Genomic DNA, 11,866 nt, shown 5'->3' on the forward strand with positions numbered 1-11,866 from the left:
AAGATATTAAAAAAAAAAAAAAAAAAAAAAAAAAAAAAAAAAAAAAAAAAAAAATCAAGAGTAGATCTTTTCATGTGCCACCACTGCCCCAATAAAGAACAGAACTCAGGTCTTGCAGAAGAGCAGGAAGTGTTCTTAGCCACTGAAAGAGGGAGGGGAGAGGGAGAGGGCACATGCGGTGGTACTGGAGATTGAACCCAGGGCTTGGTGCATGCTGTGAACGTACTCTACCAACTGAGCTGCTGTATCCCCGGCTCCAATGGTCTATGGTTTCTCTATAATGACTTTAAGATAGAGCTGATGATTAGCCACAGACCTTCCAGGCCCTGGAAGAACACCCCAGTGTACTTGGTGAGTGTGTTAGAATGTGGTGTGTGAAGCCTTTTATGCTACAATTGGGAATTTCTTGAGTGCCATTGTTCTAGTAGGTGAGCACATTTTTTAAGAAGTACCATGTGACCACTCCTTGAAGATTTGGCAGTTAAGTGTTGGCTATCGGTTAAAGTGACTCCAAAACAAACCAAAGTTTGTACAATTTGGTAACTGACCTTTTGTGTGTGAGAGTTGTGTGAGTGTGTGTGTCTGTCCCATACTAGATATGACAGGGCTATTGTTTTTCTTGCTGTGCTGGGGGCTGAACTCAGAATCTTACTCTTGCTAGGCAAGCATTGTAGCACAATATACACTGTACTGTTAAGCTGTACTTGGGCCAGACCGGTCTGGTCCATTGTTGAAGGGGGTTGGTTTGTGTGAGTATGTTATATTATAGTGGACTGTTCACCTGTGACTTTTGCCTTTGGATAACGGCTCCCCTAACTTTGTTTCCATTGATGCTAACTTTACTGGCTCATATCTTTTTTTTAAAAAACAAAACAAAACAAAACAAAACAAAAAAACTCTGTCTAGACAGGTTCTCACTCTAACCCAGGCTGACCTGGAACACACTACATAGCCCTAAAGCAATCCTCCTGCCTCAGCCTCCCAACTGGTAGGATTACAGATGTGAGCTATTAAGCCTAGCCAACTCATCCATAGGAAGCTTTGTGTTGAATACCTCAATTAAAAGGTAGGTCTGCTACCTGCTGCCAACAGCTTCTTCCAGATCCCTCTCTGCAGACCGCTCTCCTCCAAACCCTCTCCTCATCCTCAGAGAGTCCCCAGGGCTTCCCTTTCCTGTTTGAATTCATTTAGAGTTTAGTTTTGCTCTGAGACTGGGGACATACATCTCTCCAGTGCCCTTAGCTGTGTTTTCCTGTTTCCTTCCAGTACCCTGCCGGCCTCTTCATTACAGGGAATTTTTTGGCTGATTACTTTCGAGAAATAGAATGGGTTCATGAAATAACAAATAGGAGTGATGTAATTAAGTTTCCAGCTGGTTTCCGAGAGCGGTTGAGTCATTATGGATTTCCTTATTGGTTTTCTCCTGCTGTGCTATAAAGGGGATGGGGTCATGGAGGGAAGGGCCACACACCCCAGAGAGAGGGCTTCACCCCAAGCATTCTGGGAGATGGCACTGGAGTGATACCAGGCTAGGAAGATAAGTCACACCAGCAAAGTCAGAGGTTGGGTTTGTGTGACATCTGATCCCAAAGCCCTGGTGTTGTACTCAGAAGCTTTTTGTTGCTGATGTTGGAGGTGGTGGTTGTTTTTCTCATTTAAAAATTACATTTATTTGTTTTATGTGGAGTGTATGTGGAAGAGTGCATGTGCTGTGGGGGTCAGAGGACAACCCATGGTAGATGCTTCTTACCCTTTGGTATTTCCCTGTCCACATTCAGAGGTTTGGAAACAAGAAGCCAGATTGTTGCTGTTTGACACAGGATCTCACTCTGTAGTCTTGACTCCCCTGTAGACCAGTCTGGTCCATAATTTACAGAGATCCTCCAGCCTCTACCTCTTGAGTACTGGGGTTAAAGGAGTATGCCACCATTCTGAGGTGGAGTGAAATCTTCAAGATGGTGTCCCATTTCATCCATCATGACATCAGTTTTTATCCTTAACTATATTCTCTTTGTGTTGATCCCTCATTTTGTTATTTCCCACTTCACAGCCCCCCTAGGGCAGGTAGTCAGGGTAGACAATGAATGCCTCCTTTCCTTAGTGTTGGTTCCCCTATTTCCCTCTCTTGGGGTCTTCATGGCAGAAACACATCACACTTTTTGAGAAAGGATCTAATGTAGAATTTAGGCTGGTTAACTGTTTATATCATTGGGGTTGATCTTGAACTATGGACCCTCCTGCCTTCACTTTCCAAATGTTGGGATTACAGGCATATACCAAAGTGCCCAGGCCTTTGTGTATATTATTATCTACGAGCATACAAATACTCTTAATCAACTGAGCCTCAAGACACCATAGCCAGGACACCACAGCATGGTTTACTCATGGGAATTTTGGCAATTCCTAGAAAAGTCTCTATTGGGCAATTTCTCCTAACTGATTGTTATGTCAACTTTCTGACCATGTTCTGAGCAGCTACTATTGTGCCTGGATTGTGTAGGAGGGACCTTGTGTTCTAAGTGGCCCAGGATCTTTCTCACAATATTACTGTAACTTCCCTGTCATCACAGGAATGTTTTTGTTTTGCTTCTCAGCTTTAGTGAGGTGATACACCCTGACTCACACAGTGTGGAGTGGGTTGATGAATCGCTGCAATTGTTCACAGCCGTAACAGCACCACAGCCCAGATCTAGGACAGTTAGTTCTTATACACTGACAAATCGCCTCCTGTCCTTTGTGGTCAATTTATGTCCCTATGGCTAACCCCATCAGCCCCATCTGCTTCTGGAATCAACTTTGGGATCATGCAGCCAGTAGCTCTTTGACTTACAGAAGGGGCATGGATTTTATTTTGCCCATCTTGTCTCTGCCACCATCAGGAGCCATTTGCTCATGTAAGGCTTTTTGAGCCAGGGTCTCATATAGGAAACTCACTAACATAGCTAAGATGACCCAGAACTCCTTCTCCTTGAGTCTCTGGACTTCTGAGATTACTGGTATGTACCACCTTGTCTAGTTTATACAGTGGTAGGGCTGAGGCCCAGGGCTGAGTGCAGTGCAGGACAACTGAAATAGACTCCTAACCTAATGTTAGATTTCAGAGACAGGATCTCATATGCCTCTAGCTAGTCATGAACTTGTTCAGGTTCATTTTGGACGTCTGATCCTCCTTATACTTCCTAAGTGTTAGGGTTACAAGTCTGTGCTCCCACACCCAGCTTAAGGCACCAAAGTTTATTGAATAGATATATTATAAACTTAAAGGTACTTAGCCTTGGTCCTGGTTTATGTTTTGAGAGAGATCTCAAGGGCTGAGAGTGTATATTCTTGAAGAGTACATATTGCAAGTGGTTCAAACATTCAACTAAAAATAATGTCTTTTATCGTGGTACTCTGGCCCTGAACTTGTGTGATTTTTCTAGGGTTAAGGCTGATCCCCTGGCTACTTGCCTCTCAGTACAGTTCCGATTATGCCCTGAGATTCCTGGCGGCCTTTCTGAATGTCAGCCAAGAGCAGTTCCTAGATGTTGTATTTTTTGGTTTTGTTTCCATTAGGAGTGTTCTCAGTTCTTCTCTAGGTTCCCTTATATGCTTATCACTGTTTTTTTTTCTGTTTGGCTTTTGGAAAGGGATTGTTTTGTAGCCCAGGCTATCCTAAAACTTTCATATGTAGCCCAGGTTGACTGAAATCCCAAGTACTGGGATTAGACCATGCTGATTTAATTTTTCCCCTCTAATTTGTCAAAGAATCTATTCGTTTTTTTTATCTCATTCCTCTACTTCCTATCCCCCATGGGTGTTTGTTTGTTTGTTAAGGCTAAACTATACTCAAAATAGCTATTAATCTGAGGTTGACCTTGATTTCTGTCCCTCCACCTCCCAATGCTAAGATTAGAGTCCTGCCACAATGCCCAGCTTAAAACCTCAGGTCTTACTAGACTGCATACTTCTGCAGTCTCATTCATGTCCAGCTTCCCATAGAGTGAGAAGTCATCTACCCCTATATAAGACATGTAAGCAGAGAATTCAGGTTGGAGTCATTGATATTGTATTTGGAATGTTAATTTTTTTCTTTTAGTTGAACATTTGAGCCATTTGTGAAAAAAATACTCTTAAAAGAATATTCTTTCAAGGTTTTACATGTGTCTTAGGGTTTCTATTGCTGTAAAGAGACACCATGACCAAGGCAACTCTTATAAAGGGTAGCATTTAATTAGGGCTAGCTTATTGGTTCTGAAGTTCAGTCCATTATCTTTATGGCAGGAAGCATGGCAGGGTCCAGGCAGACTTGGCACTGGAGGAGCTGAGAGTTCTATATCTTGTTTCAAAGGCAAACATGAGAAGACTGACTCTTCTGCATTGAGTGGAGCTTCAAAGCCCACCCCACAGTGACGCACTTCCTCCAACAAGGCCACACCTCCTAATGGTGCCACTTCCCGTTGGCCAAGCATATTCAAACCACAAGAACTTGATGGCCCATACTTTTGATTCTAGCACTTGGGAGGCAGAGTCAGGTAGATTCTGTGAGACTGAAGCCATCCTCATCTATATAGTGTGTTTTAGGCAAACCAAGAGTACACAATGAGACCCTTTCTAAAAATCAAACAAACAAAATAAGAAAATACTTTAAACCAGGCTTAGTGATATATTCTTGTAATACCAGGTAGATTACATTACAAGCAGTAGAGATGTTAATGGGAAAACTGAGATTCTCTTTTCAGATTTCCTTCTTTCCTTCCTCCCTCCTTTCCTTTTCCTTTTCCCTTTTCCCTTTTTCCTTTTTTTCCTTTTTCCTTTTTCCTTTTTCCTTTTTCCTTTTTCCTTTTTCCTTTTTTTTCTTTTTCCTTTTTCCTTTTTCCTTTTTCCTTCTTTTTCCTTTCCTTTCCTTTCCTTTCCTTTCCTTTCCTTTCCTTTCCTTTCCTTTCCTTTCCTTNTTTCCTTTCCTTTTTCCTTTCCTTTCCTTTCCTTTCCTTTCCTTTCCTTTCCTTTCCTTTCCTTTCCTTTCCTTTCCTTTCCTTTCCTTTCCTTTTTGCTTTGGTTTTTTGTTTGTTTGTTTGTTTTCATGGTTTTTTTGAAACAGGGTTTCTCTTTGTAGCCATGGCTGTCCTGGAACTCACTTTGTAGACCAGGCTGCCCTTGAATTTACAGATATTCACCTGCCTCTCCCTCTCATGTGCTCAGATTAAAGGCCACCACTGCTCAGCTAGATAAATATACTTTTTTTAAGATTTTTAAATTTATTTTATGTATTCGAGTACATGGGCAGCTGGCTGTGAACCTCCACATGGTGGTTGGGAGTTGAATTTTTAGGACCTCTGCTTGCTCCACTTGCTCCGGTTACCCCACTCACTCAGGTCAGCCCCACTCGCTCAGTCCCAAAGATTTATTCATCATTATACATAAGTACACTGTAGCTGTCTTCAGACGCACCAGAAGAGGACATCAGATCTCATTACCAGCAGTTGTGAGCCACCATGTAGTTGCTGTGATTTGAACTCAGGACCTTTGGAAGAGCAGTCAGTGTTCTTACCCGCTGAGCCATCTTACCAGCCTCCCAAATATACTTATTTTTATTGTATGAGATCTGTTTGCCACCTACTTGCTCAGTCCCCGTGGAAGTCCTAAGAAGGCATCAGATTCCTGGGAAATGGAGTTAGAGGTGGCTATGAGCTACCATGTAGGTGCTGGAATTGAACCTGTGTACTGTGCAAGAACAGCCAATGCTCTTGACCACTGAGCCATCTTTCTAGACACATACCCCCATGCATGCTGAGTCTCATTCAGATTTTAGACATGGGGAGAAACTCATGCCTTTTGAGTTAGGGTCTGACACATTCCGCAAGCAGCCACACAGCAGAAGCAGAGACTGAGAAGGCCCAGAATATCAGTGAGAGCATGCGCAGAGTTTGGAAAGAAGAAAGAGAAGACATTATATTTTTCTGGATAATTCAGAAAAATGCTGACTTTATAAGTGGCTACCAGGGTGGGGTTTCTGAGAGGGAAAATACATTAAAAGTACATCTCATTAATGGATAATTATTTCTCCTATCTTTTTATCATGGCTTGAGGAAATCAGCCTGTCTGAGGTGATTGACAGGCCAAATGGTTTGATTAATGTTTTGGTCTCTACACAGGACCAGACAGAAATAGAACTTAGATTCTGTCTTTTTACCTGGGAGCTGTTGAATGGACCATAACAAAGCCCAGATACCTTTTTTTAAAATAAAGATTTATTATGTTATGTATATGAGTACACTGTAACTGTACAGATGGTTGTGAGCCACCATGTGGTTGCTGGGATTTGAACTCAGGACCTTCGGAAGAGCAGTCAGTGTTCTTAACCACTGAGTCATCTCTCCAGCCCAAGAAGTCTTATTGTGTCTTATTGTGTAGCCCTGGCTATATTGGAACTTGTTATATAAACCAGACTGGCTTTGAGCTCAGAGATCTACCTGCCTCTGCTTTCTCAGTGTTAGAATTAAAATCATGGACTACCATGATTTTTTTTTTATTTTTAAATTATGTGTATGTGTGTATATGTGAGTATGTGCTCATCTGAGTACAGGTGTTAGGAATAGAACTCAGGTCCTCTAAAAGGACAGTATGAACTCAAGTGCTGAATCCTATCTCCTGACACATTCATTCTCTGTTTCTTTTGAGTAGGTTCTGCCGATCTTGCATCGCGACCAGTATAAAGAACAATAATAAATGGACGTGTCCATACTGCCGGGCATACCTTCCTTCAGAGGGAGTGCCTGCAACTGACATAGCCAAGAGGATGAAGTCAGAATACCGGAACTGTACCGAGTGTGGAACTCTGGTGAGTAGCACATCCGAGTTCATGACTACAAGCCAGGGTCTCTAGGGAAACCTATCATTCCGCCTTCTCCATCTCTCCAGCTCCCTCCCCTGCTTTGGGGACAGTGTCTCATTCTGTAGCCCAGGGTGGACGTGAACTTGCTATCTCCTGCCTCTGCTTTGGAAGAGCCAGGATTGCATACATCCACTACCCCCACATCAACGCCTTTAGTATTTGTGTGTATGCAGCACTGGAGATTGAACCCAGGGCTTCCTGCATGCTGGGTGACTGTTGTGCCAGCAAACCAGAGTCCCAGCCCTCATTTTTCAGAGTCATTAAGTTCCCTGGGCAGGCTGTGAACCTACTCTGTAGCCCCACCAGCCCTTTAAATATCCTTTTTGAAACTTGGAAGTCTTACTTCATTCCTCGATTTTTCCTACCACCACCCAGAGCTGGGAAAGGTAACGTTTTTAATATGGAATTTTAAAAAAGGAAAGCATACAAAAACCCACGTATGTTAGCTCATCCCTTTAATCTCAGAACACTGGGGGACCTATTGCATATTCAAGGCGGCTCAGTGTCCATGGCAAGTTCCGGACCAGCCTGGACTGTTTAACAATATTCTGTCTCAGAACAACAAATGCCCCAAACAAAAAGTCAACCCTCGCATGGTTACTCTTTCCCTTTGCTCAGAGCCTGGAAACCAACTAGATATTGTTGCCCTTACCCCTGGCCCTTAAGGAATTACGGTAGCAGGACGATGCTTAAATGGCTCTCAGCTTCCCGGCCCCCCATCCCTGCCCAGTGACCGATTTGGTTTGGTTACCTGGACCTCCTCTTGCCAGGGTCCTTTTCTCCTGTTAGGCTCTTCCTGTTACTGTCTTTCCCCGTGAGCTGAATGGACATGCTCCCTATGTCAGCCTCTGCCAGGGCTTTGAGGCAAGGACATGGCATCTCTGTAACTTTGTGCCCAACACTTCTCTACTAAAGCCTGGGTACCATTACAAACATTTATATTTGTACATGTAGGAATAATGTATCATGGACACCTGACCAGAATTTGTACATAACCTTTGGGGACAAGCATCCTGATATCCAACACTAATTCTGTCTCTTCCTGTTTCTGATTTGGCACGTTATTTATTTTTAATGACTTATTTTGTGTGTGTGGTGGGGCACACATGCACAACCTTACTTTACTATGGCTGTCTACCCAAAACAGCATCCTCTCAAACCCTGGAAGAGGTCCCCCATCACTCTCTTCCCTGCTGTCTGATCTGTCCCAGGATTTTGATTGTTGGGGACCCTGTGCCAGTCACTTGCTAGGCTACCCTCTGTACAGGAATGGTGCCTGAGACAAGTCGCAGCCTGTCATATTTCGCTGTCCAGGCTGGCAGCTCTCCTCCTCGCAGCCTGGCCTTACTGTTCCGAGTTTCTCTCAGCTATCTGTCCTCACGTCTCGGTTCCTCTGTTGGATTATCTGCAGCATTAGAATAGGCAAGAGGCTCGTTGTCTACCATCTCTGCATCAGTTCCTGACATAATGTATGTGTGTCTAGACTGTAAATCTTGTCAATTTGTCAATGTACAATCCCCAGGTTGGTGACTTTTCTAAGGAAAGCTTATTTTTCTTGAACAAAGAATGCAACTTTAAAAAAACAAACAGTCTTAGCCTAGTCTAGCCTGGAACGTGTGATTCTCCTGCTTTAGCATCCCAGGTACTGAGGATTATGTGTGTGTGTACCACCACACCGACTTAGAGCTAAGTCTTTCTTTCTTTCTTTTCTCTCTCTCTCTCTCTCTCTCTCTCTCTCTCTCTCTCTCTCTCTCTCTCTCTCTCTCTCTCTCTCTCTCTCTCTCTCTCTCTCTCTCTCTCTCTCTCTCTCTCTTTTGAGATAGATGGTCTCACCCTGTATGCCTATGTGACCTGGAACTCACTATGTAGATCAAGTTGGCAAAGATCCAGAGATCGATTGCCTCTGCAATGTTGTGGCTATTTCCATCACTACTTGGTAGAGTTTTTGAAGCTGAACTTCCAATGGAGGTTTAGGCAGAATGAGGCAGCTTAGGCTGGCTTAGGGTGGCATAGGCTGGCTGTGGGCTGCCACCTAGCTGCAGCTGTGAGAAGTTTCCTCCAGCAGATCTTACAAGCATCTCTGAGTGTATACTGCACTATCAACAGAGCCCTTGGGGTGTGTGCAGACAAGCAAGGGCTCCTTATCCTGTCCTGATGAAGATGGACCACAAGAGCGGTGACTTATGTTAGCCAAGAAGGCCCTATGAAGTGTGCCATGTGTTGTGAAGTCATACAACACTGCTGGGCATGTCATACATCAATGGCATTTATTACTTAATGTGTGAGAAGTTTCCTTTAGTTTATGATGGATGCATGCAAAATGTGTATTCAATTTTCATCTCCATTTCTTTTCATCTTTTTGGTTTTTTTTGAGACAGGGTTTCTCTGTGTAGCCCTGGCTGTCCTGGAACTCACTTTGTAGACCAGGCGGGCCTCGAACTCAGAAATCTGCCTGCCTCTGCCTCCTGCGTGCTGGGATTAAAGGCGTGCACCACCACGCCCAGCTTCTTTTCATCTTTTATAATGCTTTTCTTTTCTTATTCTTTTTCTCTTCACCTAGATTTGTCTCTTTCCCACAAAACCTACTTGCATAGCAGTACACAAAACACAGCCTTTGTTGCTATACATCATTTGGCTTTTTTAGAGAACAACATGCTTTTCAGAAGGAACAAATTTAGAAGCTCAACATTCAGCTTCTGAAGTGTTAGGAGATTGTGTGTGTGTGTGTGTGTGTGTGTGTGTGTGTGTGTGTGTGTGTGTTGGGAGATTTTAAGCACAGTATTTATCATTATATTTATTGTTATTGTTGTTGTTATTACTATATTATGACTTTTTGATTTTTCAAGGCAGGGTTTCTCCGGGTGTCTCTGGCTGTCCTGAAACTCAATCTGTAGGCCTGGCTGGACTCAATCTTAGAGATCTGTCTGCTTCTGCCTTGAATGCTGGGCCACCACCAAAGTACAGGCATTGTTCTTGATAAGGCCTGTACTTTGTGACTATTTTATGAAAAAAAATCAATTTTTTAACTGTCCCTGTGTAATCTGGTTTGAAAGTTGTGAAGCTGGGTTACATAAAGGTCCTTGCCAACAGGAGTTTTATCTTGAATCTGCTTTGTGTAGGTTTGCCTCAGTGACATGAGGGCACACATAAGGACCTGTGAGAAGTACATCGATAAATATGGCCCACTGCAAGAACTTGGTGACACCACAGCAAGGTTTGTTTGAATGCAGGAGAATGCCATGCTAACTTCAGTGTGTCTGTGAAGAGTTTAAGCACTTGGGAGGTTGAAGGAGGAGTTGTGACTCTGAGCCATCCTGGGCTACAGAGTGAGGTACTCCTATGTGAAACCACTCAAAATTGGACATCTCTTTTTGAATACTGGGTGATTTCAGTACCCAACTCTTGCCTTTATTTATTTATTTATTTTTAATATTTGTGTGTATGTATCTGTACCTGAGTGTATGTCTGCACCATGCAGGGACAGGTTCCTGTAGAGGTCAGAGACTGTGGAATGCCCTGGAACGGGAGTTACAAGCAGTTGTGAGCCCTCGTGTGGGTGCTGGGAACTGAACCTGGGTGCTCTACAAGAGCAGCAGTTATTTTAACCACTGAGCCACCTCTCCAGCCTTGAATTTATACTTCTTAACCTAGAGATCCAAAGGATCACTCTGTTCTTCTTACTTTACTTGAAATTGCCCTGCTAAGGTACCTGCTGTTGCAGCATTTACTTTATAAATGGTGCCATAAATTTTAAATTGAATATTTTTGCTATAAACAGAGAACAGAGTCTGCTAGATTGACCACTAGGGAGGAAGGAAGGCTAAAAAATAGGTTGAGAAAATATGGCTTTGACTGCAAATTGATGGAGTTTATGAAAAATTTAAAATACCTAGAAACTGACTTAAATTCTAATTTCTTCTGCTAATTAAAATTATAACAAAGAATTTTAAGCTTAGTAGCGCATGACTATAATTTCAGTATTCAGGAAACCAAGGTAGAAGGATTGCCAATAGAAGGGTAGTTTATGCTACGAGTAACTTCGAGGATAGTTTAAACAACACAAGGAGATTAAAACAAACAAAACCCCAGCCCAGTACCGTGACATATAATCACAACATTCCAGGAGGCTGAAGCAGATGGACTGCTGAGAGCTTGGGGAAAGCCTGAGCTGACTCTTGTCTTAAAACAAACAGTCAGAAAAGCAAGCCAGATGTGGTGGTGCACAGCCATAATCCTGGCACTTAGGAGCTAAAAGCAGGAGGGCGATACAAGCCTGGGCTATGTAGTGAGAACCTGCCCCCTCACAGAAAAGGAACTGACTTAGCTATGGTCTATACAACTGTTTTCTTTTGGAAATTTCTAATTAGGAGGCCACTCTAGCTGACAACTATTAAGTGATTGTAATTCTGTGCTATTTCCAGATGTGTATGTCCATTTTGTCAGAGGGAACTGGATGAAGACTGCTTGCTGGATCATTGCATTATCCACCACAGATCAGAAAGGAGGCCCGTGGTAATGATTCTTATCTACTATGTCTGTCTGTCTGTCTGTCTGTGCACAGCATCTGAATTTAAGATGCATTAGAAACTGCACTGTGGCTCAGTGCCTGTAATCTCAGCGCTTGAGAAGTGATGAAGGATAGATGCTGTAGGTTTGAGGCCAACCCGGGCTAAACAGAGTTCTATGCTAGCTTGGGTTACAGAATTAGAACTGTATCTGCTCCTTGCCCAAAGAAATTAGAAACCCCACTTACTTATTTTCTAGTTTGTAAAGTTACTACATTTATTTATCACACACAGTTCACATGTAGGGATGAGGGAACTTTTGGCACAACTGGTGTCCCTCTGAGCTTTTCACCAGCTCCAAGAAACTCTCTTTAATAGTGTTGGCTGGGCATGATGGTACATGCCCTTGGAAGGGAAAAGCATGTGGACCCTTGTGAGTTTAAGACTAGCCTGGTGGGCTGGTGAGATGGCTCAGTGGGTAAGAGCA

At 43.1% G+C, this 11,866-nt stretch overlaps 1 protein-coding gene across 1 annotated transcript in view; it reads left to right on the forward strand.

Moving 5' to 3' along the window:
- The window catches only part of Rnf125 (ring finger protein 125), a 22,605-nt gene that overhangs the window by 5,958 nt on the left and 4,781 nt on the right, over positions 1–11,866 (forward strand). Inside the window, exons 2-4 of the mRNA XM_021215031.2 lie at positions 6,664–6,820; positions 9,994–10,088; positions 11,296–11,386. Coding sequence (XP_021070690.1) covers positions 6,664–6,820; positions 9,994–10,088; positions 11,296–11,386 — 343 coding nt within the window. The remainder of the gene's footprint in view (positions 1–6,663; positions 6,821–9,993; positions 10,089–11,295; positions 11,387–11,866) is intronic.

This window comes from Mus pahari, chromosome 15, assembly GCF_900095145.1.
Source record: "Mus pahari chromosome 15, PAHARI_EIJ_v1.1, whole genome shotgun sequence".
In the NCBI taxonomy this organism is placed as follows: Eukaryota; Metazoa; Chordata; class Mammalia; order Rodentia; family Muridae; genus Mus; species Mus pahari.